This window comes from Mirounga angustirostris, unplaced genomic scaffold (genome assembly GCF_029215605.1).
Source record: "Mirounga angustirostris isolate CCGP_5_RB_7025 unplaced genomic scaffold, mMirAng1.0.hap1 SCAF_4, whole genome shotgun sequence".
Lineage (NCBI taxonomy): Eukaryota > Metazoa > Chordata > Mammalia > Carnivora > Phocidae > Mirounga > Mirounga angustirostris.
Window position 1 is genome coordinate 106,289,599 of NW_026991712.1, and position 26,687 is coordinate 106,316,285.

General features: G+C 41.0%; 1 protein-coding gene across 8 annotated transcripts in view; it reads right to left on the reverse strand.

Moving 5' to 3' along the window:
- Positions 1–2,954: 2,954 nt before the first annotated feature.
- The window catches only part of CDC14A (cell division cycle 14A), a 182,062-nt gene continuing 158,329 nt past the window's right edge, over positions 2,955–26,687 (reverse strand). For 5 of the 8 annotated variants that reach the window (XM_064588751.1, XM_064588753.1, XM_064588750.1 and 2 more), the window contains 3 exons: positions 24,677–24,799; positions 23,461–23,975; positions 2,955–5,263 (listed from right to left, as the gene is read on the reverse strand). In XM_064588751.1, coding sequence (XP_064444821.1) covers positions 23,525–23,975; positions 24,677–24,799 — 574 coding nt within the window. In that variant the 3' untranslated portion in view covers positions 2,955–5,263; positions 23,461–23,524. The other 3 variants (XM_064588757.1, XM_064588754.1, XM_064588755.1) reach the window with 3 other exon arrangements.

Below are 26,687 nucleotides of genomic sequence, written 5' to 3' on the forward strand. Positions count from 1 at the left end.
TGATGGGACCTGAGATGCTCTGAGCGCAGGGGGTCTCTGCTCTGTTTTATGGTTTCTGAGGTGCTGTCATTGACGTGGTCCACTGGCCATGACTCCATGGTCATTGAAGGCATGTGATCTAAGTGATAAATAAGGTACTAACTCAGCCTCAAGCAGCAGGAAAATAAATCTCGGGCTGGCTCTTGTACTTGTGAAGGAAATAGGTGTAAAGAATGGCCAAGGGAGAGAAGAAGTGAATATTGTATATTTTCTCAGATCAGAAAAAACTAGGCCTATCTAAAACCCTCCTGGTCACAGTCAGCATGTGTCATGTTATTTACAACCCAAGCTATAGGAGAAGCTAATTGATTACATCTTTCTAGAATTGAAAAAAACTGCCTGGAACTTGCCTCTTGGGGCATGGTATCTGTCTCAGAATATGCAGCGTGGTGGGAAAAGTCACTCTGCCGGCAAGAAACCTAGATTTTTAAAAATGGTGTCATTTCCTCCAGAGTCTTACTCTATTTTTTTAAGACAAGAACAGATTGGCTCCTTTAATCTCAAATCTCTAGGACCCCCATATCTTCCAGGTTTTATTTCAGTACAAAAAAACATGTTATACTTCTCAGCTTCATCTCCATTAGCTCTCAGTAAAGGCCAGATGTACACTAGATAACTGATAGATAGATACTTATATAGACTATCATTATACTATTCTGATCTCTGATTTCAATTTATCTTTTCAACTTTCTATTCTATGTACCTGACAATCATTTTTGGAGATCTGGGTGTCAAAATTGACAATCTCACTTGGAGATAATCTCTTCTCTGAAAACATTTTTAAACCACTTTATTGGAGCATGACTGACATCCAAAAAGCTGTGCAGATTTAATGTATACAACTTGATGGGTTTGGAAGTAAGTACACCTCCATGAAACCACTACCACGATCCAGGCCATAAACTTATCCATCACCTCCAAAAATTTCCTCCCATCCTCTTATAATAATTGTCATCAATATTATTTTGTGGCAAAAGCACTTAAGCTAAGATCTACCCTCTTAGCAAATTAGCCAAAGAGTACAAAGTCTCAGTTATATGAGTACATCCTAGAGATCTACTGTACAGCATAGAGCTTATAGTTAATAATCACATATTGTACTATTCTTAACATTTTAAGGAAAATAAATCCCAATAAGGAGTCCTGGAGCTGACTGAAGGTGAGCATTTAGTGTAACTTTGCCCAACCTAGAAGGAGAGGACCAATATCCTGTGACATCTGAGCACGCTATTCGTCTCAGCTTTAAGTCCCAGCATCGGTTGCCTCAAAAGTTGGTGTCCAAAGCCCCTTCTTGCTCCTCTATGGTACACCGGGTCCATTCTTTGAGGCCAGCTTAAATCCTTTTGGAAGGGAGCCATAATATAAATAAACAAAATACATTTGATAGACCATTACCCCTGAATCTGAAGTTTAACGTCAATGTAAAATTTGAAGCTGGAGTCATTTCTACAGTTACTACCCTGAACTCATTTTTCACTAGCAGACCACCTTTCAAAACAGCTTCGGTCCACTTGATTTGAACCAAAGGAGAAATAGCAAGTGGTGACGCGAATCATACCTATTTTGGTGGCCTGCTGGCTAAAGCAAGGTCTGGCGAGTGAAAAGGTCAGTTAACTTATGTTTGTCCATTTAAAACCAGTTCCAAATAATTGTATGCTGCCTTAAAAGTAGTCTTTTGATAGAAGTTTCTACTTGTCCTCACCGAAAAAGTTTAAAATTCCCTAGAAAAGCTGTTTTTCTCTTTCTCGATATGATTATCATAATTCAATCCATAGAGAAGGAACGGGTGGGAATATATTAACATTTCAATCCAGCTCAAAATAACTTAATACAATTATTTTCTACTTTCTGTGCCACGGGTATCCCTACTGTGTGACCTATGGGTAAATAAGGGAGTTTTTAATCGTAGCTGTAAATTCGATCTTGCCATAATCGGAAATTTTCCTGATTAATCTTCAGACGAGACAGGCAGTGACCGAATTTTTGCTTTGCTGTGTGTTGCGGAGAGGACTGCAAGGCTTCTGCAGGCACCGTTAACTCTGCCTTCAAAGGGCACTTTGGGAAAGAGCACAGACTTCGTCTAGAACATGAACCACCACAGAGTACCCTTCAGCTGACAGGCCAACAACTGGTTTAAGCAGAAACTTTTTAATATATTGATGGCTTAACAAATATCACAAAGGAAAGCATACGAGTGCAAACAATTTTGAAAATACATTTCTGTGGCTCATCTTTGGTAAACTCGTGTTCCTGCTGTTGGCTGCACTGCAGTTGAGTATAGGTATTGGGTAGCCGCTCTGGGTGTGCCTGGAGGTTTATAAATCAATTGACATCCACAACAAAATCATGTGAACTCCATGACGGCTAGGTGAGAAATTTGTTGGAACTAATTAACTGATTCGTTTTACTACTTGTTTTTTTTTTTTTTTTTGCATAAGAACTAAATCTGAAGAAGATTCTCAGCCCTTCTACACAGGTTCATGAATTCATAAGAACTCTTCTTCCCTGAGATGTGGTCCCATGACAACCTCCGTACCCCAACTGTCTCATGCAGTGTTGTGAGAACTGCTAATTGGCAGATTTTCAACTCAAGAAGTGAAACTACCTTCCCACTCACATCCTTTCCTATGTGTTCTGAAAAAAAAAAAAAATTTGAAAGACAAAAGAGAAGGGCAAAACCTCAGAAACATCATAACCCAGAGAGATCCAGTTTAATGCATAAAATATCTTCAATAAATAGTGCAGCTTCTTCTTCTCAAGCTGGCTCTTCAGGGCATAGATCCAAGTGGTGAGGTTTGTTCCATCTGATTTATTTCTATAATTTCTCCTTTAAGAAAAATGGCCATTTTTCTCAAAAGGCACTGATGACCAGTATATCATCCAGTAGTCATAAATGACTAAGCAGGACCCAAAACTCTGATCACAATCAGTGTTTTATTAACAGAAAGGAAAATTAGAAAGACAGCAAGAGCCTGACATTATCTGACTTTTGTGAAAGGCAAAGGATAAGATTTCTTTGTGCTCATTGTCATATACTTCAAAAAATGGCCACAACCTGGAAAGTCAATAAAAGATAAACTAAAAATCCAGAATGGAGAGCTTGAGACACTTGAAAGGCACCAACCAGATCGGATCAAATAGAAAATTACAAAGAGACTTCAGTACATTGATAACTCAAAATCCAAATTATAAAAGTCAGGGAAAACATAAATTGCATAAAACTTTTATTATTAATTAGCAGTGTATTCTTCTACACTTTAAAATAGAACAAAATATCTTTTGGAAGGTAAACTATTCATAACAAAATACATGTCAACAATTTTTATTTTTGGAGTAGAATTACTTTGCTATATACTTTCTATATTATATACATACACTTCTTGGTTTGTCTAAGTATCTACATGTGTACAAATAATTTTAAGACATACACATGTAGATACACATGACTAATATACACACATAATTATGGAAAATTTATAGTAGTCAATTTTACAATCATTTTAATAGCTGCACACAAATTAGTGTTCACAGAACTAAAACTGTCAACATGGTTCCCTTTTCCCCACTTCTCGAACATCGTCTGAATTACTTTTCACTGATAAATTTTAAAAATACTATCATCTTCCTATACAACTAACCAATCTTTTTTTTTTTCACAACTCATAATAAAATATTTTACTCTTTTGGCTTTAGAAAAGGCATACAATTTAATTCCACTTATTTTAATTTTTGACTCCTAAAACATACAATTCATTTTTTCCCGTCAGCTTTAGTGCAATTATTTGGTACTGCGGTTACTGAAGTTTAAGTCATGAACCTGAGCCAGTAATTCAAATGACTTTTTAAAATGGAAAACACCAACGCGCTGTTTTGCTGAAGCATGTGTAACAGCCTCATGTTACCCCCTCCTAATAAATAGATTATAAAGAACTCAGTGGTGGCGAGCAGAGCACTTCATATGGATCCATTTAACTGTGTGAGGAGTCCGTTCTAAGGCAGCATGGAAAACAATCAGCATCAAAGGCTCCCCAACTGCCCAGAGAAACGAAGCCTCCAGGCTTCTGAGGCCGAAACACAAGATTACACTTAGTAAATGGGCCGTGAGTACCTGTAAGGAGTCCCTTGGTTTTCATGTCGGGCTTCTGATACCCTAGCTTGTGTGTTAGGTGTTTGTCATCTGTTTCAAACATATCTCCTTTGATACAGAGACCTACTTAGCAGCATCTTTTTTTTTTTTTTTTTCAGTTTTCTCTCTTCATTGATTTAAAACAGGTGCTGGACCATGTGTGGTTACAGCCGACAACCTCGTACCAAACGCAGAATGTCCTAACTGGGGCCAGGGCTCTTGTGAGAGGAGGAAAGAAATAAAGGCATTTGGAATGTTGAATCATTTCACACAGAGAAAAGCTGTGTTTTCAGGAGAAACATTAGCGAATTCTGATCTCCAACTGGATGTTGAATTGTGTTAAAGCCCCACAAGGATGCAAAATGAAATGGCTGGCAACAAAAACAAAGGGAAAGGAAATGGCCTAAAGAAGCCATATCAACCGATCATCCTCCTCTCACCAGAGATCAGCTTGGATAAACTCATCATATTCGACTGACTTCCCAAAAGAATGAACTGATGTGCCACGTTCACAGTGGGAACATAAAAATCACTTTCTAAAAACTCTCTCCCTTATTTTTTCTTCATAAAGAGGAATTATGTATTCATTGTAGACAAAACCATACCAAACAAATTCAAAATACAAATTTTTGGTAGCAAACAGCAAGAAAAATCTAAGTCAAAATATAGTCTAGTTTTTACATAATTTTATATATTTATAAATTTATCAAAATAGTCTCTTAAAGTTCACAATACATACATAATGTAACACTGTACATGTAAATGTAATAACAAATGTATTACCGAAATACATTAAAAATAACCTTTCGAGATACCAAATTCAACATTAAAACTGTCTTAAAAAGTGTTAACAGCTCCATAAACCCACTTTCAGTGCATTTAGAGTAGTCATTAGCCAGAGTTTTCTGGTTTCAAGTCTCTTGAAGGTCTTATGTTAGTGCTTTCCTTAATTTAAGGTAAGAAGGCAGAAAGACTCCTCCGGCAATCAGCTGCTCTCTCGCTACATTGCTCAGGCAGACGAAGACCTTGTGTCTAAGAGTGGAGTGCTTTCACTGGAGTGGCGGGGCCTTAGTAATGAACATATTCAGACTGAAGGGACTGTGTGGGGGAGAGACAGAAACCCAGGTTAAAGTCCATTACGTACAAAACTGGTAGTACACCCTGCAGCTTCCTCCTTCAACACAAGGCAGTTTGCGTCTATAATATAAAAGATCAATGAAATAAACTAAGAAGAAGATAGAAAAGGATGAAAAAAACAAAGCATTTGCTAAGAATAAGATACTCGATAATGTGACGTGATTGCAAGAAAACCGTATTTTAAAAGGCTTACGATTTATTCGTAGCAGTTAAAAATTAAGTGCTATTTGCAAATTGGCAGGTGGCACCAAACTCACTTCTAAGCTTTTGTGCAATAATACGGAGTTTGACTCAAAAATATTAAACGACATCTGTAACTAAATTGAAATTTATTAGAATATACTTTAAGATTATACATACTTTATTGAATCTAATGCATAACAAACAGTGCTTCTAAAGCAGTAGAATTAGCCGTCATTTAAATAAATTCCTTAAGAATGCTTGAATTTAATAAATAGCTTACAAATCCTTTCCATTTAGGGGGACACAGAGCACTACCAGCTTTGAAATGTAAGCTTAAGACCCAAAAGTACTTGTGCAGAAGAATCTTGCAGTCATAACATAATAAATAGTGGGCAGCTTTTGAGAAAAGGAAACAATGCAAATCCCTCCCACATCATATTAGATAATCACATATAAAAGGAACATGATGGGGATATGTAATCAAGAATGCACTGATAATCGGGGTGCCTGGGTGGCTCAGTCGTTAAGCGTCTGCCTTCGGCTCAGGTCATGATCCCAGGGTCCTGGGATCGAGCCACATCGGGATCCCTGCTCAGTGGGAAGCCTGCTTCTCCCTCTCCCGCTCCCCCTGCTTCTGTTCCCTCTCTCACTGTGTCTCTCTCTGTCAAATAAATAAATAAAATCTTAAAAAAAAAAAAAAAAGAATGCACTGATAATAGATATTAACCAGGAAAAGATAAAGATAGGTCAAAAAAATTTGCCAGATACTTATTTTTGAGTAGCAAAAAACAACTAAAAAGAAGGAACACAAATCAGTCTGAACATTAACAAATTCTTTTGCACAATTCTTCTAATCTAACACCTTAAACAACAAAGTTTACTTGATTTGCTACCAAATGTCCTTTTCTCCTCCCCCAATAATTCTTTTTCAAACTGATCTGCAGCATGGTATTCATAGGTCTTCTTAATTCTGAGACTAGTCCATTTTGTTGAGGGTAGGCATATCAGTAAAAAGAATCTGTCTGTTGGGCAAATCATCCACAAAAGGATTCAAACTCTCTTTGTTCATTCTCATTGCTTCACAATCCCTGTGAATTTTATACCCTATGGACAGCCATTTACTAAGTATCTATCAACGCTGTGAGTCCAAAAGTTACCAGCCTGCCCTCAAACGGCAAAAGCCCACACTGTCACACAAACATAAAGTGAAAAGGCAAAGGTGTCCACGTTCAATAATGTGCATAGGGTGAGAGTAACACTGTACACAAGCAAAGCATGAGGCAAAGAGTGGGAAGGGAAGGCTCAGGGAGAAGAGTGGTTCCTGAGCCTGCAAGTTTCCAAGAAGAGGTGAAATGTGAAGAGGGAGAATGGAAAGGTTAGGAAGAATGAAAAAGGTTGTCAAGTTGACTTTCTCACCACAGAATGTGGTTTATGCTAAGCCTTCAGAACAGGGGAGGCGATCAAGAAGTAGGGCACCATCATACAAGTGTACCTGAACTCACGGAGAGCCTAAGAGGTAAGATTGAGAAAGTCCAGTGAAACTGGTCTAATGCCTTGAAGTCCATTTAACGTGTAGGCCCATCAGTTGCCATCCTAACAATGAGAGCTTCAAAATGGACTATGACTCTTCTAGCTGCTTTTCCCCAGTTTCTTCTGAAGTCTAGCAAGTAGGCAGGCAGGGCAGGGCCAGAAGATCTCCCCAGCGGCAAGACTGCGAAGCGTGCATGCTATATGCTGGCCAATGCTTTCATAGGAATAGTTAAATATTGCTTTTGTTCCAATTAGAAAAGTCATTCGTGTTTCCACTAACAGAAATTATGTAGCTCCTCAGATTGCTGTTAATTTAGAACAGAGTTGTTTTTGCAAGCACTCCTAAAGTTCCAATAATTCTCAATAGACGGAGATAGAGCAAATGAACAGACACCAGGCAAGTGGCCTTTGCTAAACTTTCTTCCAGGTAAAGTATTTTTAATATGCATCAATATATAGGGGGTAAATATGTGTAGGTACTTATCTTTATTTATTTTATGGAATCACGATGCCCCTGGAAAACTAATGGAAAACATTAGTCTAGAATAATTTTAGGGATGTCTATCATTCATATGAAGTATATATTCATATTTGCCTTCTGGCAGAAGACTTTCCTTACACACAGCAGAGGTCGTAAACTCTAGCTGCTGTTTAATCCAACCTACAGATAGAGTTTAGCACAATCCTACTGCCTTCCTTTGCCACCCACCCAGGGTCCTCCGTAAACAAATAAAGAGATGATTTGGCTGAAGAATGGACCTTCTGTCATGCTGGTTAATTAATTCAACAAATAATTATTAAACAGCAATAGTATACATTGGCACTGGGGGATAAAATAAGATACCAAAGTTCTTCCATGATTTCTTTATGTAGTATAAAGAACGTTAAAGGAAATAATAGATCGGTAAAAAGGGCTTAACAAATTATTCTGACATCAGCATTTGGTAACAAATTAACTCCCTTTCATTTTCAATCTAAAACAAAAATCTTAATGGAAGTGGAGTTCGGGAAGAAAGAGAATTGTTAAAGACTAGGAGACATATTTAGTCAAAAAAAACCATAACTAATATTTCAAGGCCTTTTCACTGGGGAAGCAATCAGGTGGGATGAAAGTGACATTTAGATTCCATATGCTTCCATGATGGGGCTGTACCAAGGGCTTCTGGCTCATCTGTTACCTGTATCCTAAAGTTACTAATAAATATCCCAGAAAACATAATAACCATTATTAGCATTACCAAATTTTAATAGCAAAGATGCAAATGTATTTGTACTCCACAAACAATATCATTCTTGCTATTGATTTTGTTATTCAGAAAACAGATTAAAGTACCACGATCCAGAATTCTTAATAAATTAGATATATGACTGGAGAGGTCAATTATTCTGTGATAGATACTTATTGAGCACTACTATATACCAGGCACAGTTCTAAACATTTTATATGTATTAACTCATTAAATGCTCCAGGCAACTCATTTTACAGATGAGGAGATTGAGGCACGGAGCGGTGAAGTACTTTGCCCAAGGTCACACAACGAGAAGGTCGTGGAGCTCAGCAGTGTGGCTTAAAGCCCAAACCCTTAGCCACCATCGTATAAGGCCGCAAGACGCTTCTAGCTTTTGTCCTGTGATCACTGCATAGTCAACTAGACATTGTCTATCACTCTAACACAGACAAATAATAACTGGAAGCAGGGTATGATCCTGAGTGAGAAAAGAAATATTAAATTACAAAAAGAGAAAGCAATATTTATTATACTATAAAGGAGACACAGACATTTTAAAATGAAAAATCCTTTTAGGACTGAATCAAAGTAATTTTCAGGAATATGCTAAAAAAATTTTTTCCTTATAAGAATACCCACGCTTAAGTACTCTGATTAAAGTTTTAATTCTGCTTGGCCAATGTTTATCACTACCATAAGAATTAATACCTAATGCATCTGAAATTTTTACAAAATTTCAAGAATTACAATGGATATGGTTACGAAGGAAGTGGCACCTGAGGTGTAAATATTATTTTACAAGGTAGTGCTTATTTATATATATATAATTTCTCAAACAGAATATTCAAGTTCCTGAGCCAGTAAGTTCAACAGGGTTATAGTGAGCTAAGACCAGACCAAGTTTATCATGAATATATGGTGTTTTTATAGTGTGAATACCATAAAACTAATAATACAGCAATATTCAGCCTGCAAAATAAGGATAAAATTACTTTACACCTGCAGCCCCCAAAATTTTTATGTCAAAATATAAGCTTCTATCAAGAAGTCTTGTTCCCTGAAAGCAGTTAGATTTGACATAAAACAAAGTGTTAGGTAAGGAGATCAAGACAATTTGTTCTGTTCTGGAAATTTGCTACTAATCTGTTTTGGCAGATGTAGGTAGTGACTTTAAAAATTTAGCTATTCTGGAGGTGTTTCTTTTTTAAACAGCCCAGTTACCTAATCATGGTAGAAAAATGTCTAATAATTATAGATATAAATACTGTTAAGATGGTTAATAAATACAATTATACATTGACTATCAAAAACAGCAAGCTGTAAAGAATAATGAAAAATTTAGGTCTTTGCCAGCAAATGAATGAAATGACGTCTTAATGTTCAAATAACTTAGACCAAAGGCCTTATGACCTGGAATGTTAGTTTCCTACTCAGTCAAAATCCTGACTCACAATCACCATGTGCTTTTGCCACACTGACTTTTTGTCTCCTGCATTTCCCCATCTTGCCAAGGCCCTTAAGGAAGAAAAAGCAGTCTACTTAGCTACCCTTGGTTTGAGTTCTAACTACAGAGGCAAAAAGCACCTTAAAAAGTGGTTTGTTTTCATGGCATAGATAATTAAAAGAAAAAAAATACGTTTGGTAATATGGTATCCTATTTTATATATAACTCCAGTATTGAATTTTAATGAACAAATGGGGAAAAAATAAACACTGAGGAATAATACGTTTATCTAAAATTGGCTCTATACTCTGGAGTCTTTTAGGACTTTGCGATAAAGAGTTTCCAGTTTTTGTATTGCTTGTAAGTTACCAGCACACAGAATGTGTGCACTGATTCCCATTTCCACAAATGTGGTTTCAGAATACTGAAAGTTTTTGCCTTTGCTAACATAACTTCTCCAGTAACACTAGTAGAGAAACACAGCTGGAGAAGGTTTTATTGGCATCATATTAACACAAAAAGGCTAAGGTTTTTTGATAAAATCAGCTTTGAAGGAGGTGTAAACATTTTTCTATAGTGTTCTCAAAGCATTACAGGGACCCCAAGATTTAACAAGCCAATTTCAGTTAATTAAAATGCTATAGAAAATATTCTTCCACCTTCCTACCTAACTTTTAATAGATTCTTTTTTTCTGAGTGAACTTAATCTGTGCTTTTCAACAATCACAAAAAGCTCAATTGTTAGATGACAGATTGTTGTTGACACTCTCCTTGACTCAGCCAACCATTTGTGTTTCCAGTTCATTTGAACGCCAAAATTTTATCGATGCAAGCTCGGTTAACATGTATTGTCTCTTATTTTAGTAAAGCCACATTTCTAGAAGAGAAAAAAAAAACCACATCTCAGATGACTGTATATTAAAGCTAAAGCTGAAAATCTGTTTTCTGTTTTGTAAGTGCTTCCTGTGATAATGGGCTCCTAAGCACCGTAGCTCTTTGCTTCGCATTCATGGTCCTAGATATATTATTCAATTTTTAGTTCAATAAATATTTATTAGGCACTCACTATACTTTGGAGCCTGAGACAACAAAGATGCCTCCAAGAAGCTCACAAGCCAGCAGAGGGAAGAGAGAATCACATACAGCTTAAGTAGAATATGAGAGCAATGAGAAGGTGGCAGGGGGCATGTGAACAAAGTGCCACGAGAGTCGAGAAGGATGGGTCACAAATGTTGCATCAAAAAGATAACTGTGGAGCCAGGCCAAGAATGATAAAACCACGCAGAGACGAGGACAAGCAGAGCGTGTGCTAGGGTCCCGGCACGAGGCAGGCACTCCTGCAGAGTGCCCGTCAACATGCCAGGCGGAGATGCTGGAGAGACATGGGGGCGGGGGGTGGGGGGAGGCACGCGGTCTGTCGGGGAAGGGCCCTGAGTGGCAAGCCACGGGATCCAGACGGGACCCCACAGGCACAGCAGAGACAACGAACAATTCGGAACACAGGGACAGTTTAATCTGCTGTGTCTTACAAATCTAACACTGGCAGCAGTATAGACAAAAGATTAAAGTCGAGAGACCCTTAAGGCAGGAAGCAAATTTAAAGGGCTATTCCCATAGTCCATGAAGACCTCAATTAGGGCAACAGTGATGAGAATGGAAGAACAAAAACCAGACATCTCAGAGGAATGGCTGATGGGACCGAGTGCCTGGATGTGCAGAGGGAAAGGCAGGAGTAGTGTCAGAGGATTCCAGATTTCTAGCTTGGATGACAGTTACCAAGGCAGGAGATGAAAGGAGGAGCAGGCGACTGAAGGAGCGTGTATTCTGTCCCAGGTAATGCCCATAAAAAGTTGGACATGTAGATCCAATGCCCACAAGATGCTTACCCAGACACCGAAGTAGGCCAAGGTCAGAGCCTTGGGAAAAATCATGAAGGGGCGGGCAGAGGAAGACAGACAGGTAACAGTTTAAAGGGGAGGGAGGAAAATAAATGGGAAGAGAGCATTCTAAAATACAAAGGAGACAAAAAATAATAGACAAAATGGTGGCTGACATTGTCAAATGCTGCAGAAAGACTAAGAAGGAGGAGATCATCTGATCTGGCCTTAAAGAAGTCAAGGGCAGCCTGTGGGAGACTCTCACCAGAATAGGGGAGGGGGTCGCCTCTCTTGGCCCAGGTTTGGCCATAAAGGAGACATTGTGGGCATCTGGGTGGCTCAGTCAGTTAAGCATCTGTCTTTGGCTCAGGGCTTGATCCCAGGGTGCTGGGATGGAGCCCCATGTGGCGCTCCCTGCTCAGTGGGGAGCCTGCTTCTCCCTCTCCCTCTGCCCCTCCCCCTGCTTGTGCTCTCTAGCTCTCTGTCAAATAAATAAAATCTTATTTAAAAAAAAAAAGGAGACATTGTGAGAAGTGACAGGACTGAGGGAAGTGATTGGCAAGACCACTCTGACCAATTCGGATGTACCTGTTTGCAGGTGAGGAGACAGGCAAATGGAGGGTAAGAGACTGAAGACATAAAGGAGGAAGGAGCTGGATGGGGAAACTCCCTAGGACTGTTCAGAAAGAACAGTACAGGTGAGTGGAGTTACCATGGGAAAATAGTAATGATTCTTGTAATCTAAAAGGGAAGAAAAAAAAAAAAAGGACAAGTCAGATGTAGGTACACTTTGAGGTAGAGAAGAGGACAGTTAAGGGAAATCACTCCTGATAAATTCTAGGTTTTCGGTGGGACTCAAGGCAAAGTCAACCAGCCCTGGGGGCTGGAGAGGCTGTGTTGACAATGAATGTTAAGAAGTTTTGGAATAGCTGGTCTGAGGAAGAGCATGGGAGCCAAAATGGGATAACTGAAGTATTTATGAGCACTGAAGGGCCAGGTATTAGAACTTCATTTGAAATGCAGTCAAGTGACAGCCAGGTGATGACATTTTTACCAATAGTGCTTAAAAAGAGAGAGACTCAGAACAGACACGAAATGGTCGAATTGATCTTATTTTGGAGGCTAGCAATCCAGTGGCTACAGAAAGAAGACCCAAGTGTAACAGAGAATGTAGGAAAGAGAAAGCAGAAAGGACTCTGTGGATCAGAGAAGGCAGAGAATGGAGAGGGCTGGGGAGGCAGGTAGGGATCATAGAGAGGCCATAGGGAAGGGTTAGTAGGTGGACTAACTGTATGAAAGGAGCCTCACAGGATTCAAGATATCAGAAGCAATGCACTGAGTGATAAAAAGGTCAATGAAATGGATTTCCACGTGAATAAAAATAAAGATCACCCAAGTTAAGAAAGTTTAAAATAGAGTAGCTGTGAGACCTTGGCCAACTCACTGCCTCTCTGAATCTTGATATCCTCATCTGGAAATTGTGGACTACATCCATAAGATAATGTATATATGAAGCACCTAGTCCAATGTCTGGCACACTGGAGGTAGTCACTAAGTCACTGATGATGATGAGCACCACGATTAGGAAAATGTTACAGAGAATGTTGGCAGTAGCCTGGTAGCTACAAAGTAAAGCAAAAGTCAAGGAATGAAGGTAAGTAAATGGCAGTGATGGGGACAAAAGGAGCAGCAGATCACTGGGTGGAGTTTTCAAAGGAGAGGAGAGGCCAAAAGCAGTGTTTAAAACGTCAGAGCACAGTGTTTACCTCTTACCTGTAAAGATTTGGAAGTTACCAGAGAGAAAGCAATTTGCATTTAAGGGGTGAATAAGGGGAATTAGGCTGGAATAGGTCAGCCTTATTTTGTTCACTTTCAAATAGACACGTTTTAATTTTCTCTTTTAGTTTACTGCTTGCGATGGTCTTAATGTTTGTGTTCCCCACTACCTCCAGATTTATGTGTTGAAACCCTAACCTGCAATATGATGGTATTAGGAGGGAGCCTTTGGGAGACAATTAGGTCATAAGAATGGGGACTCCATGAATGGGATCAGTTTTCCTATAACTGGGGCCCAGAGCTCTCTCTCACCTTCACACAACCATGTGAGGATAGAATGTGTGGGAGAGGGGCACCTGGGTGGTGCATTCGGTTAAGCAGCTGACCCTTGGTTTCAGCTCAGGTCATGAGATCAAGCCCCCTGTCAGGCTCTGCACTCAGTTCTTCAATTCTCTCTCCCTTTCCCTCCAGCTTGCTCTCTCTCTCTCTCTCATAAATAAATAAATAAAATCTTTTTTTTAAAAATGCATGGGAGAAAAGGCACAGCAGGGGCACCTGGGTGGCTCAGTCGTTAAGCATCTGCCTTCGGCTCAGGTCGTGATCCCAGAGTCCTGGGATCGAGCCCCACATTGGGCTCCATGTTCTGTGGGAAGCCTGCTTCTCCCTCTCCCACTCCCCCTGCTTGTGTTCCCTCTCTCGCTGTGTCTCTGTGTCAAATAAATAAATAAAATCTTAAAAAAAAAAAAAAGGCACAGCAGGATGCAAAAATATGATCAACTTCTTTATGGCCCACAAACAAATCAAGTCACGGTGGTAGGTCGCTGGCTACAGAGCTGGAAACCAGCAGAGGCAGCCATGTGTTCCATTCCTGAGGGTCTACAGGCCAAAGGCCCCAGGCCGGAAACTGGGGCTGGGATCAGGCTCTCCCACCTGTGAAGGGGGCTGGAAAAGCTGTAACCAACTGCCCTTGGGCCAGGGTTTAGGCAGAGCTGCATCCTTGCCTGAGAAGCCAGCCTGCCGAGCTCACCAAGGGACAGAGCCTGAGTCATGAAGGTCTGTTTCTAGACTGGAGGACCTGGGCTTAGGGGGCGGGGGGGGGGGTGCGGTTCAAGTGGAACCAAGAAGAAAGCCAGTGGATGAGGAAGGGAAATCACAGAGAGAAGGGAGAGAAACAGAAACTCCCATCTAGTGTGAACCTATGAATGAAAATTCTAAAACACACAAGGAACATGAACACCAAGAGAACTAACAAAGCCTCCAACCAGGAGATGGATGCTCACAGGCTGAAATGCAAATAACAAAGCAATCTCACAATGACCTGTCATCTGAGATCTTCAAGGTGAAAACATGAAGAATACCCATAAAAAGGACAAGAAACTATGAAACAAAAATAGGCAGGTCCAAATAAAAACAGATGGCTGTCATAAAGAATGAATTATAAATGCTGGAAATAAAAGACACAGCCATTGAAACCAAAATGGTTGGGGATACATCCCAGAATGGACACAGTTAAAAGAGATTGGAAAATAGCAGGAGGAATTCAGCAACAGGAATTTTTAAAAATGTAAAACAGAAGGTAAGAAATACTGAGGACATGGGCGCCTGGGTAGCTCGGTCGGTTGGGCGGCTGCCTTTGGCTCGGGTCATGATCCCAGGGTGCTGGGATCAAGCCCCACATAGGGCTCCCTGCTCAGCGGTGAGCCAGCTTCTCCCTCTCCCTCTACCTGCCACTCCCCCTGCTTGTGCTCTCTATCTCTCTGTCAAATAAATGAATAAAATTTTTTTTAAAAAAAAGAAAGAAATACTGAGGGCAGATTGAACATAAGTCTAGGGGATGTTACAAAAGGAGAAGTAGGGGAAAGGCAGGTAATATCCAAAAGGATAATGCCTAAGAACTTTCCATCATTGAACAAGCCATCAGCCCTAAGACTGAAAGCACACACTGAGGCCCAAAAGGATAAACTATACGGAGTCCATGTCTAGGTATATTATGGTGAAACTGTAGAACCTCAGGGGAAAAGAAACAAATCTTATAATAATTGGTTTTGTTCTTCAACCACAGAAGCTTTTTAAGCAAAGGATGACATTAGGTAACTAGTATTTTAAGCAGATTCTGGCAGCACTACAAAGCCAGATAGAAGGGACCAGAAAAACGAGGGCAGACGATCAATTAAGCCAGAAGATGCCCTCATGGAGCTTTCCATCTAGTGGGAGGCAATGGCTTATACGTCTTTGTCTTACCTTCCTCTACTAAAACAATACTGCGCTCATGGTATACACTCATATACATATTAGATAATTTTTTAATTGGACAAGTCTTTATACATATATAAAAAGCTCTCTCTTTTGCTCCTGGCCAAATAAATAAATAAAGCAAGATTAGAATAAGACTCTTTTCTATTGACTTAGCAGTGTTATTGGTATCACATAAAAAAGAAGGTGTCAAATTAAGTTGAACAAGGAAGGCAATTAATAACTCCGATGTACTTGAGATTAAAGCAAGTTCTGTATTTGAAAGAGTCCTTTCAAATGGAGAGTCAAACACAGCTGACAGGCTTTGTACAGCAAATTAATGTAAACCCCTATTTAACCCTGGAAACTGAAATTATCCTTAGCTCTATCTGCAAACACTGTGTGTACCTAATAGCATATATGCAAATTTAAAGGCACCATCTGAACCATGCTGACCTCAAAACAATTTGATGCTTTGTCAAGTAACATTCTCAAGTCCCCTTGGAACGGAAACAAAAGAATACCAACACTGAATAAAGGCCAAAGATGCGGTTCAAAGACGGAGCTCATGTTCTTAATAATGATTAACATCCCTTAGCTGAAAATTCCATCAAATTTAAGGTAATGCCACAACACAGAGAGGAGAGGGGAAAACGATAGCAACTTAAACATACAAGGTCAGAAAGCTGGTACTAATCCTTAGTATTAAATATAATATTTAATCTTTAAGCTTTGTGATCCAAGATTATATTTAAAATCAGGACAGGATGACAGTTTTTAGAATGGGGAACGAGCAGAGGGGAAAGACATCAAGTTTAAATCAAGAAAAGCCATTAACATCCCACTGGAAAGTGGAAGCATTTTATTGGGAATGAATGTTCAAACAATAAGTAGCTCATCACCGTCACACAAACATTACTCCAAAGTAAAAATGAAGCAAGCTTTCATGCACATGCCAATCACTCAGATTTTCACCAAACTGAGTATTTTACCAAGCTGGATCTACTATTTTGATTTTATTCCAAGTCCTACTTTAAAAATCAGTAATTCCTTATATATATAATTCTATAAGTATATATATACATATTTTCTGACTAATGCCAGAACACAGAAGAACTTAACCTATTCACAGGCTACCAAGGTTGTTCTGAAATCTGAGATAGAGAACACAGAGAACAAATTGGTGGTCGCCAGAGTAGACGGAGGTGAGGGATGGGCAAAATGGGTGAAGGGGAGTGGGAGATACAGGCTTCCAGTTATAGAATGAGTAAGTCACGGCGATGGAAAGTACAGCATAGGCATATAGTCGATGGTTGTCTGGTGACGGATGGGAGCTACACTTGTGGTGAGCACAGCATAAGGTATAGAAAGGTTGAATTGCTGTGAGGTACACCTGGGAAACTAATGTAACAGTGTGTGTCAACTACACATCAGTAAAAAAGAACTATAGCCAACAAACAAATGTAAAGGGATAACAATAATATTGGAGACAAAAATTAAGTTGCCTCATGATTACCAAAAAGATAAATAAATTTGCAATGGAGAACCCATCCACAGAGTCTTCAGAACCAAAGAGCAGACTAACCCGCTGAGTATAAACACGGTTGCGCCCCTCACACAGGGAACTGCGTCCCCAACAATTTCAACTGTGGCATAAGGAGAACGCGAGGGTAAAACAGTAAGCACACACACAACAGTTCATTTCAATTTTCCTTTCAACTGTAAACCAAAGGAATATTTTTTTAATTCCTTTCTGTGTCTAGTACTATGTTAGAAGCCATAAGATATAAAAGAACTTTATGGAACTTTGTGTATTGACACACAAAGAAAGTTTAAAAGTTGGAGACAAGTCTCATATACATGGACAACAGGTAAATAAACACAGACGCTCAAGTATGTCATAGCAACCGCACATATTGATAAGGTACTAAATATGCATCGTGGGCAGGAACAAGAGGTTGAAAAGGGTCGGTTCAGTTTCCGGAGGAAAGCTTCAGAGAGTAGATGGAAGGTAGTATATCTCTTTAAAAATGAGAAATTGGTGAAGAGGGCAGGGGGCTTTCAAGAAAGGGCTTTCCAAAGGCCAAGAGGTAGGCAATAACGAGAACGTAGTGGGGAAGGAGGGCCAGGGAACCCACATTCAGGGACAAGCAGGGTAAATGAGGTACAAAGATACGATAGGGAGACCTGAGGACAGAGGGCCTGAAAGCTCAGCAACGGAATTCAGGATTAATGTTCTAGCACTAGGGGATCCTGGTCACTTTTGAACAGGTGAGTCAAATGATGAGATCAGTTCTCTCTTACCTGGCACTGCTTTAAAGTGGGCTTGGCAAACTATAGCCCAGGGGCCAAATCCAGCCCACCACCTGTTTTTGTAAATAAAGTTTCACTGAGACACAACCATACCATATGTTTATGTATCGAGTTGAAGAGCTGGGACACACAGCCAAAACATTGACTATCAGGCCCTTTACAGAAAGAGTTTGGGCCCCTACTTACAGTATGAATGAATTAAGAGACTTGAGTTAGGAAGATCATCAATGAGGCTAACACAACAACAACAAAGATGAGAGAACAGCAGAATAGAGGAAAATGGGGAAATTCCAAGAGACAATGAACGGCCTCATCAATATAACCTGCAACATCACCGTGATAATATCTCTGGAAATGTCCGAAGACATTCCTAAGCTACTGGTTAGGAATAGTAATAAAATAAAATCACAAAAAAGATTTTAATAGGTGATGCGCAAAGCAGCTTTCAGAAGAACCTCATTATAGAGAAGCTTATCTTATTAATATTTATATACCCTACAGATCAGTACAACAAAAGCTTATTCTAAAAGGCTACTCCATACAGCAAAGATTAATGTGACCCCGTGACACTGAAGTGACAAAAAATTCTTTGTAACCAACCTGACTCTATATATACATACATATACATATATTTTATAGCAAAGCACATTATTTGACAACTCCTCCAAAAGCTCACTGTTATAAAAAAGATGTTTACTAAGGACCATAATTCTCCTTTGGGTAGTTAAGGTTCCATTTACAAAAATAAATACATCATTTAAAAGTTAATAATAAATATATGGTGGATCTGTTGGTCATGTATGGTTATTTAACATCAATCAATACTATTGTGCATAGTAAAACACGCAATAATCGTTGAACAAGCATAGCGTTTACCCAAGGACACCTGCTAAGGCAGGGACAGAGGACAGCAGATAGGACTCAAACCAGTCTCCCTGCCTTCAGGGTTTCCACCGAGAGCTGTCCTGCACACGACTGCCAGAATTATCTTCATCGGATCAGATCTGATCAAGCCAGTCTGCTGACAAGATTCAGATAGCTGACGCTGGCTTCAGCTTAACTTTCCAGCCTCAACTACAGGTGACCTCCCCTGGCTTTAGCTACACTGGAATACTCACTGCTCTTAAAACAATAATAGCTAGCAATTATTGAGCACCATCTGTAAGCCAACAGGGTAAACTACTTCACATGATTTATCTCCTCAGTTAATCATCACAACCACCCTATTACAAAGACACTATGATCACTACCCCATAAGCCTCAAGGCCCCATAGTCACACAAACTCCTTTCAAAGTACACAGCCCTATGTCATATAAAATTCACAAAAATTCATATTTTGCCTTCTTTATCTTACATAGGTCCCACCAAATTGTATAAGCTTCAGGGTGCACAAAACCTAGATCTGCCCTTGATTATTATCATTCCCATTATTCCCATTTTACTGAGGCTCAGCAAGGTTAAATAACTTGCCAAAGTACTCACCATAAGGAAATGGCAGAGAGAAAATTTGAACCTAGGTCTATGTGTCTTCAGAACCTAAGAATCTAAGTACAAGGCTGCACTTCTGGTCATATGGTTCCCATTGCCTGCAATGACCATTTCTCCTCTTCCTGTTTTCATGGCTAGATTCCCAGCAGGCTCCTATTCATCCTCCAAAGCCCAACTAAAGTGGTATCCCTTCTTCACATCTTTCCTTGACCTCTCCTGAAAAAATGAGCCTCCTTTAGCTATCCCTGTCTTTTAAACACCTACCACAGTATATGTGTGACATAATGTAATCAAAAGAATATGCTTTTTAGAGTCAAACTGACCTAGGTGCAAATTATGCCTCTGCTACATATTTGTGATACAATCTAGGCCTAGGCCAAAATATTTAACCTCTCAAACCCTCCAGTTCTTCATCCTTAAAATGGAGGCAATAACTCTTAACACATGACTCATTTAAACACCCAAGCATTCATATATCCATTCGAGAAATACTTAACGAGTGCCTACTGTATGCTCAGAGCATACAACTGTGGCATACTGTGGCACAGAAAACAGAGGCACAGTCCCTGACCTCACAGAGCTTACAGTCTAGTGGGGGATACAGATAAGTGAACAGATGGGTAAAATGCAGCGCGAGAGGAGTATTGATTAAGACCAAGGCAGGGTATAGAAGAGCTTATGGGGAAGGCATCACGACCTAACCCAGACTTCAGGGGTCAGGTAAGGACAGTGGAGATGAATAGCAATTCAGTGGCAAGTCTCATTTTAAAAATAAAACAGAGCAAATATTCAAGACAGATACCTCAAGTAATTTCAATTTAATAAAATACTTCCACCCCACCCACACCATAATCACACGTCCCTCATTTCTTAAGCATTTGAAAACTCCTCTGAATGTCAGGGAAGGAAAACTGATTTTTTTTTTTTAACAAAAAGTGGGTTAATAAAAATGAAACCTTGTGCATTGTCCTGGGCAGTAGAAACCTTGAGGCTCACAGAAGAGGCCAAATAAATAAAAATAAAATCGGATGGTTTCTCGGCTTTCTGTCACCACCAGAAGAATTCCTTAACATTTGCTCTTGTTTTCTGTGTTAAAGCGTTTAATGACAGAACAAGGAAATCATTTTTACATTTTTCTGGGGGCTGAACTGCTGCATAAAGTGAGAGCAATTGCAGCTTTCAAAAGAGATGCTAATTGCAGCTTCTAAAATATTAGACTCCCTCTAAACACACGTCATCCTCATCCCCTAGGAGTTTCTGGGTCTTTCTTAAAGGTGCTGGGAGGATATTGCCGTACAGACTTCATTTCCTACCCAAGGATCTGAAAACATTTCTGTTGAGTGATTTATTCCTTGTTCTTCAGGGGCCATATGCCTCAGAGCTTAGGAAGCCCTGCAGGGAAGGACCACCTCCTTTAGACAAGAAACCCACAATTAGAAAAGCAAGTGTAGCGGACCAATAAAGGAGAACAACTCACCACCTTCTGCTTTATTCCACATTAACATGGGAATTTCCATCTGAATTTAGACTTTTTTGGGAGCCTTCCCTCCCACAGAGGTTTTCTAGGCAAAGATAAAGAAGTGAAAGTCAGCCCTAAGAGACCTGCTACTTCTTACTTCCCAGGAGGGTGAGAAGGAGGAAAATGTTGTCATGCTGGCGATTCTATTTCTAAATGCTTCTCTTTACAATAAGATGACAGATTTAAGAGGCAGAAGAGGCGAACAGCAGCAGCTGCCCACACAGACTATTACTTTAATTATTGGAAAATCACTCTATTCAGGCCAGGAGAGGGATGAGGAGAAGGAGGAGAGGTGAAGACAAATAACAAAACATGGAATGACACCAAAAACTAAATTATATAAATATGGGGGGGGAGATCAATCACCTAAAGAACACCCCCATACTTCAACTAGCCAAGAGGAAAACTGAGATCCAGAAAAAGTAGAATGATATTCTTTGTCAGGCTCCTGATGCTTCTGGTATTCAGCTGCAAATGTAGGTTTCACTAACTCTTTCGCCATGAAACCAGCGAGATATTTATATAATTATCTATATTATCTGTATGTGTAACACTTTTTCCGAAAATGAACAGGTCTGTGTTCTGGTCTAAAAATGAGGCTGATCGACAATCGGTAGATGAAAATACTGACAACTCAACTCCTGCTGGGAAGCACACGACTTGTAAACCGTGTTGTGAAAAGGTAAATACCTATCATTTTCCATCTAACCCCCTAATTACTAAGATCTAAGTTTTACTGATACACCTATACGCATAATATAGTGGGATCAGAGGCAAATTAAGGGGTGGAGTGGGCTGGCAGTTGCTTGGGGCCCTAATCTATACAGGAATCTAAAATAATGTTGAAAAACATCACGGGGAATAAAATCTTATGGGGAAAATTATACAGTTGACCCTTGAACAACGTGAACAATGCATGGGTTAGGGGTGCCGACTCCCACGTAGTCAAAAATCTGCTCCCCCAAAACTTTTGACTCCCCCAAACCTTAACTACTAATAGCCTACTGTTGACCAGAAGCCTTAGCAAGAATATCAACAGTCAATTAGTATGTTCTATGTATTATATACTGAATTCTTACAATAAAGTAAACTAGAGAAAAAGAAATGTTATTTGGGAAATCATAAGAAAGAGAAAACACATTTACTGTACCGTATTTATTGAAAGAAATCCATGTATAAGTGGACCCTTGCAGTTCAAGCCTGTGTTGCTCAAGGGTCAACTGTATGTGCCAGGAAGGATTGTGTGTGCATAGAAGAGAGAAAAAAAAAAACAACCTCTGAAAAGAGGCTGAGGTAGGGATGAGAGTGGTAATAAGTCCAGCCAACACACATGTGCATGCACACACGTGCACTGCATCCTCATGTTAGGAAAGATGGTCCCTAAACTATCATCTAAGGAAAGTGGGTCTCGTTAACTATTCCCATGGGGCTATTGTTCCCCAAAAAAGGCACGTTGCCCTCCCCCCACTCTCCTGCAGAAATCAGCCTCTCCCTGGACAATGGCTGAGGGTATGTTTGAAGAATATCAAGCATGAAGGAGTCCCAGGTCCCAGCCCTCCCAGGACACTGGAGCTGGCTTGTGCCCTGACTGGAATCACTCCGATTCACATTTCTTTGATCTGTGAGATCGATTTCTCCTTCCCATTTTGTTCTTGTTCTCTCAAATCAAAACTCACATTCCCATAGATCTCGATTCCCTTCCAGGCAATCAAAATATGTGATTAAAGTGATTCATAGCAGGGGGTGAACCAACAGATTTGACCTAACAGGGATTTCTGATTAAAAGCTGGGGTTGGGCGGAGCTTGGCAACCTAAATACTGAGTTCACAGGGAGAATGTGTTTGGCAAACTTTCGTCCTGTCTCCGGAAGAGTGATGGCTAATTCTAAACATCTTCCTGATACTCTGTCTTCCCCTCCCCAACATCCCAGATACCGACCTATAAGCCTTCCTTATCAACACCTCCCGTTTGCCATGTTGTTAATTCTGTAGGGTCAGTGCCCTGCAGGAGGTGACTTATTCAGGGGCCTAATGGTTAGTTATGAGAAGATCCTGTTCATTCAGCACCTTCCACATTTAAATACTCTGAGGGGGCGCCTGGGTGGCTCAGTCGGTTAAGCGTCTGCCTTCGGCTCAGGTCATGATCTCAGGGTCCTGGAATTGAGCCCCGCATCGGGCTCCCTGCTCAGCGGGGAGCCTGCTTCTCCCTCTCCCACTCCCCCTGCTTGTGTTCCCTCGCTCACTGTGTCTCTCTCTGTCAAATAAATAAATAAAAATCTTTAAAAAAAATACTCTGAAATTCATTCATTAGCATGTGATGTGGAAAAGCAACGATTCCTAAAACCACCACAACCAAAGCCAATACCGTCTACTGTATGAATCAGCTCCTGGCTTGGCACCAGATATTCAGAGTGATTTGCAAACTTAACTGAAAAGTTAACTTGAGTCAACAGTGTTCATGATGAAGGGAATGAAAGCTGTTTCCCTTCGAAAGCACCTGAAAAGGAGTGGGAGGAGGAGGGCAAAAAGAAGGAAGGAAGAAACCCCAGTTGAAACTTGGCATTTACTTGAAGAGGAGCCAGCAGAATGCACGTGCATGGACAGTTCCACAGCACAGAGGGAAGGCATCGCTCAGAAGGCTTCCTTGGTGCTATTAAATTTCTTGGGTGGCAGCCTTGGCTGGGAAGGCAAGGCACAAAAGTTGCGTTCAGGGCTCTGAGGACCAAGAGGTGGTGTCTGCGAACTTACGGGGATTGAACGGCTCAGGAATCTCGCTGAGGAAGAAGAGAGGCCGGTGTAGGAGGGCCGGAGGAGGGTGGGGTGCTCCTCGGTCTGGACGCTGTGGGGGCTCGGCTGGCTGCGCAGGGTGCTCCCACCACTGCTGTTGCTTCGGCTGTACTGGTTGTTGTTGAGCTCAGGGTAATTTCTGGCAGGCGGCTGGGAGCTGCCGTTCAAGAGGCTGGTGAGCGGGCTGGCTATGAAACCCGCCTTAGAGGACGAGGAGGCCTTTTTGTTCTCTGGCTCCTGTGTCGCAGCGTTCAAGTTGCCTAGAGAACTGGCTAGCCGGGAGTTTATGGAAAAGCTGAATGGAAAACACAGGTTGTGGGCGGGGGGGTGGGGGACATAGACAACGATGTATACTCACGCAGAGTTCATGTTTCTAAAACACATAATTAGGACACGAGGGGAATGGGATGCAGACAGTTCTGATTAATGCAAATGGCAACAGAATGGCTTCTTTATCGCTCTTGGTGATAGTATCCTATGGGGCCTTGAGTTATACACATTAACTTCCTGTCTAAGCAGTTAATTCAGACCCAAGAAGCTGGCTTAACCACGCTGACAGGAGATGTTGAGACAGAACATCTGGGGGCTCTATGTGTCCTGAGGTGGAGAGTACAGGAAAAGGGCTATATGACGGGAGAGTAAAAAGTAGACTTAAGTGTAAGATTTAGCTTACATGTACTCATTCTAACGTCCCTACCCATCGCAGGAGAAATGACCATACCACATAGCATTAGTATGTGCCACGGAACTCCGATTTCCTGATCACGTTAGGCAAGCTGGAGCTTCACTGTAGAAAGGGATGCCATCTGGCACTCCCTCCACGGCCTTGTCCCCCACCACGTGAGACAGGAACAGAAGCCCCGCAGGGTCACAGAGCCTTCTGCTATTTCTCCCATACTCCCCGGTTCCCTCCTCTGACAAACTTCAGCCAAACTCATTGTCTGCCTCGGACTCCCTTTACCTCCCACGGGTATCTGAGAAGTAGAGAAAATTCACCTTCGTACACTGGCACCTGAGGACAAAGAACCCCTGTTTATCCTCTTGGCCGTCACTGAAGGGGACAAAGCCACTTTCGAGGTCTTCAAAGTAGTTGCAGATCCTTGTGGGGCCGAAGTCAATCTTTGTGGAAACAAAGGGGCAAAATGTCACACAAGAGCTGTGTCATCCTAACATCCAGCAATCAACTAAGACACGGTAAACTAATAACATTAAAGAGATCACAGCAGGTCACGACAACAGTGACAGTAGCAGCAGTCAAATCAACAGAGCACTCGCTCCGTGCCAGACTCTCTTCTGAGAGCCTTATAGATGGTAAGTCAGCTCATCCTCACAACAACCCTATGAGGCAGCTAAGATTGCAGTCCCCACTTTGCAAGTGAGGAAACGGAGCCACAAAGAAAAAGCTCCTCATCCAAAGTCACTCAGTGAGCAAGGGACAGAGCTGGGATTCAAATCCAGGCTCCACAGTCCTGTCCTTAACCATGATCTTGCCATGCTTGGTCACTTCCCTTCTTTGATGGCAGCGTTCTTTCTTCACATGTCCTTAATTCTACTTCTTTATATTTTAAACCTGTCCTCTTCCTTCCACTCTGCAACTGCCCTAGCTGAGGCCATCACTACTCCTTCCTCTTGACTACTAGCAACCTCTTTTAATCTTATTCCTTAAAATTCAAATTCTGAATAGTCTCCGGTGGAATCTAAAATATTTAATTATGTCACCCCACTGTTTAAACCATTTAATCTTTCCTCAGTGTCCAGGAAGCCTGAGCTCCTTGGCTGTACTTACGAAACCCTCCAGACTCTGGCACTAGCCTTTGTGAGCAGGTCCTTTCTACCCACACTTTGCCATTAGGCACCTCTACTCCAGTGACACGAACTGTTCTCAGTTCCCTGAATGGACTGCATTCACACCTGTGTCCAGCTTGCATATGCTGCTTTTCTTGCCAGAGCATCTTCTCCTCTCCTTACCTCCCCTCCACCTCCATCTGCCTCATTCCCATTGCTTATCCTTTGCTGGTCCAATCAGCTAGTACCCTATACAGCAAGCCTTCACTGAATTCCCAGGCAGGGTAAGCATCCTGTTTCGTCATATATTCTCATAGTAAATCATAGCCCTTACGCCATACTTCACTGTCTGGTATTTGTCTATTTCCCTTGATATAAGCTCCACTGAGGGCAAAGGACTGTCTCTCATTTCTATTCCCAGTGGCTAGTCCAGTGCCAGACTCAGAGAGGATGTTCATTAATGTTTGAGGGAAAACAGACTCAAACCTGAACAGCCAGGGCAGAATCATGGCTTTAATACCAAACCTGTTTTAACTCGAACAAACCATTTAATGCACCTGGACCTTGTTTTCCTATCTGCTCTAGAAAGCTTACTTACTTGTAGACTCTTTCCGTCATCATCCTCCCCACAAACAACATTTCAAGTACATGGTTTGCCTCTAAAACACGAATGGGAAAAGTGGTACAAGAAAGCAGCTCAAGTTTCTGGAGAAGTCTGAGCCCTCTTCGAACTGCCCACACGAAACAACCCTAAAACCTCGGGCTGAATAAGAACCAGAGGTGAGGGGTGAATCAGCTTTCTACCCCTATCTCATCAACGGTCTTGGCAAACATGTCCACGGCCCTCACCAAGCCCTACACTACACCCTGGTACCACTAGTATCTTTAAACCACCCCGGGACTGTTTGGAGGACATTTTTCCAGAGAGAAACACTAATGTTTCCTCTTCAGATGGAGGATGGGGAAGGAAATAAAACTAGAAAATAAAGAACATATGTAAAACTAGGGGCGAAAAGGACAAACAGAAATGTTAAAACCTCGAGGCAAAATCGGTCACTGGATTGAAAGGCACATTGCTGAGCAAGCATAGTTTCTTAGAGACCCCAGAACGTGCTGGAAGCACAGACTACACTGATGTCCCTACCACAGCCACACCTGCGGGCACCTCAGGAAAACCAAAATCCCCTTCATGGTGAGCATTAAAAATAAGGTGTAGTGTAAC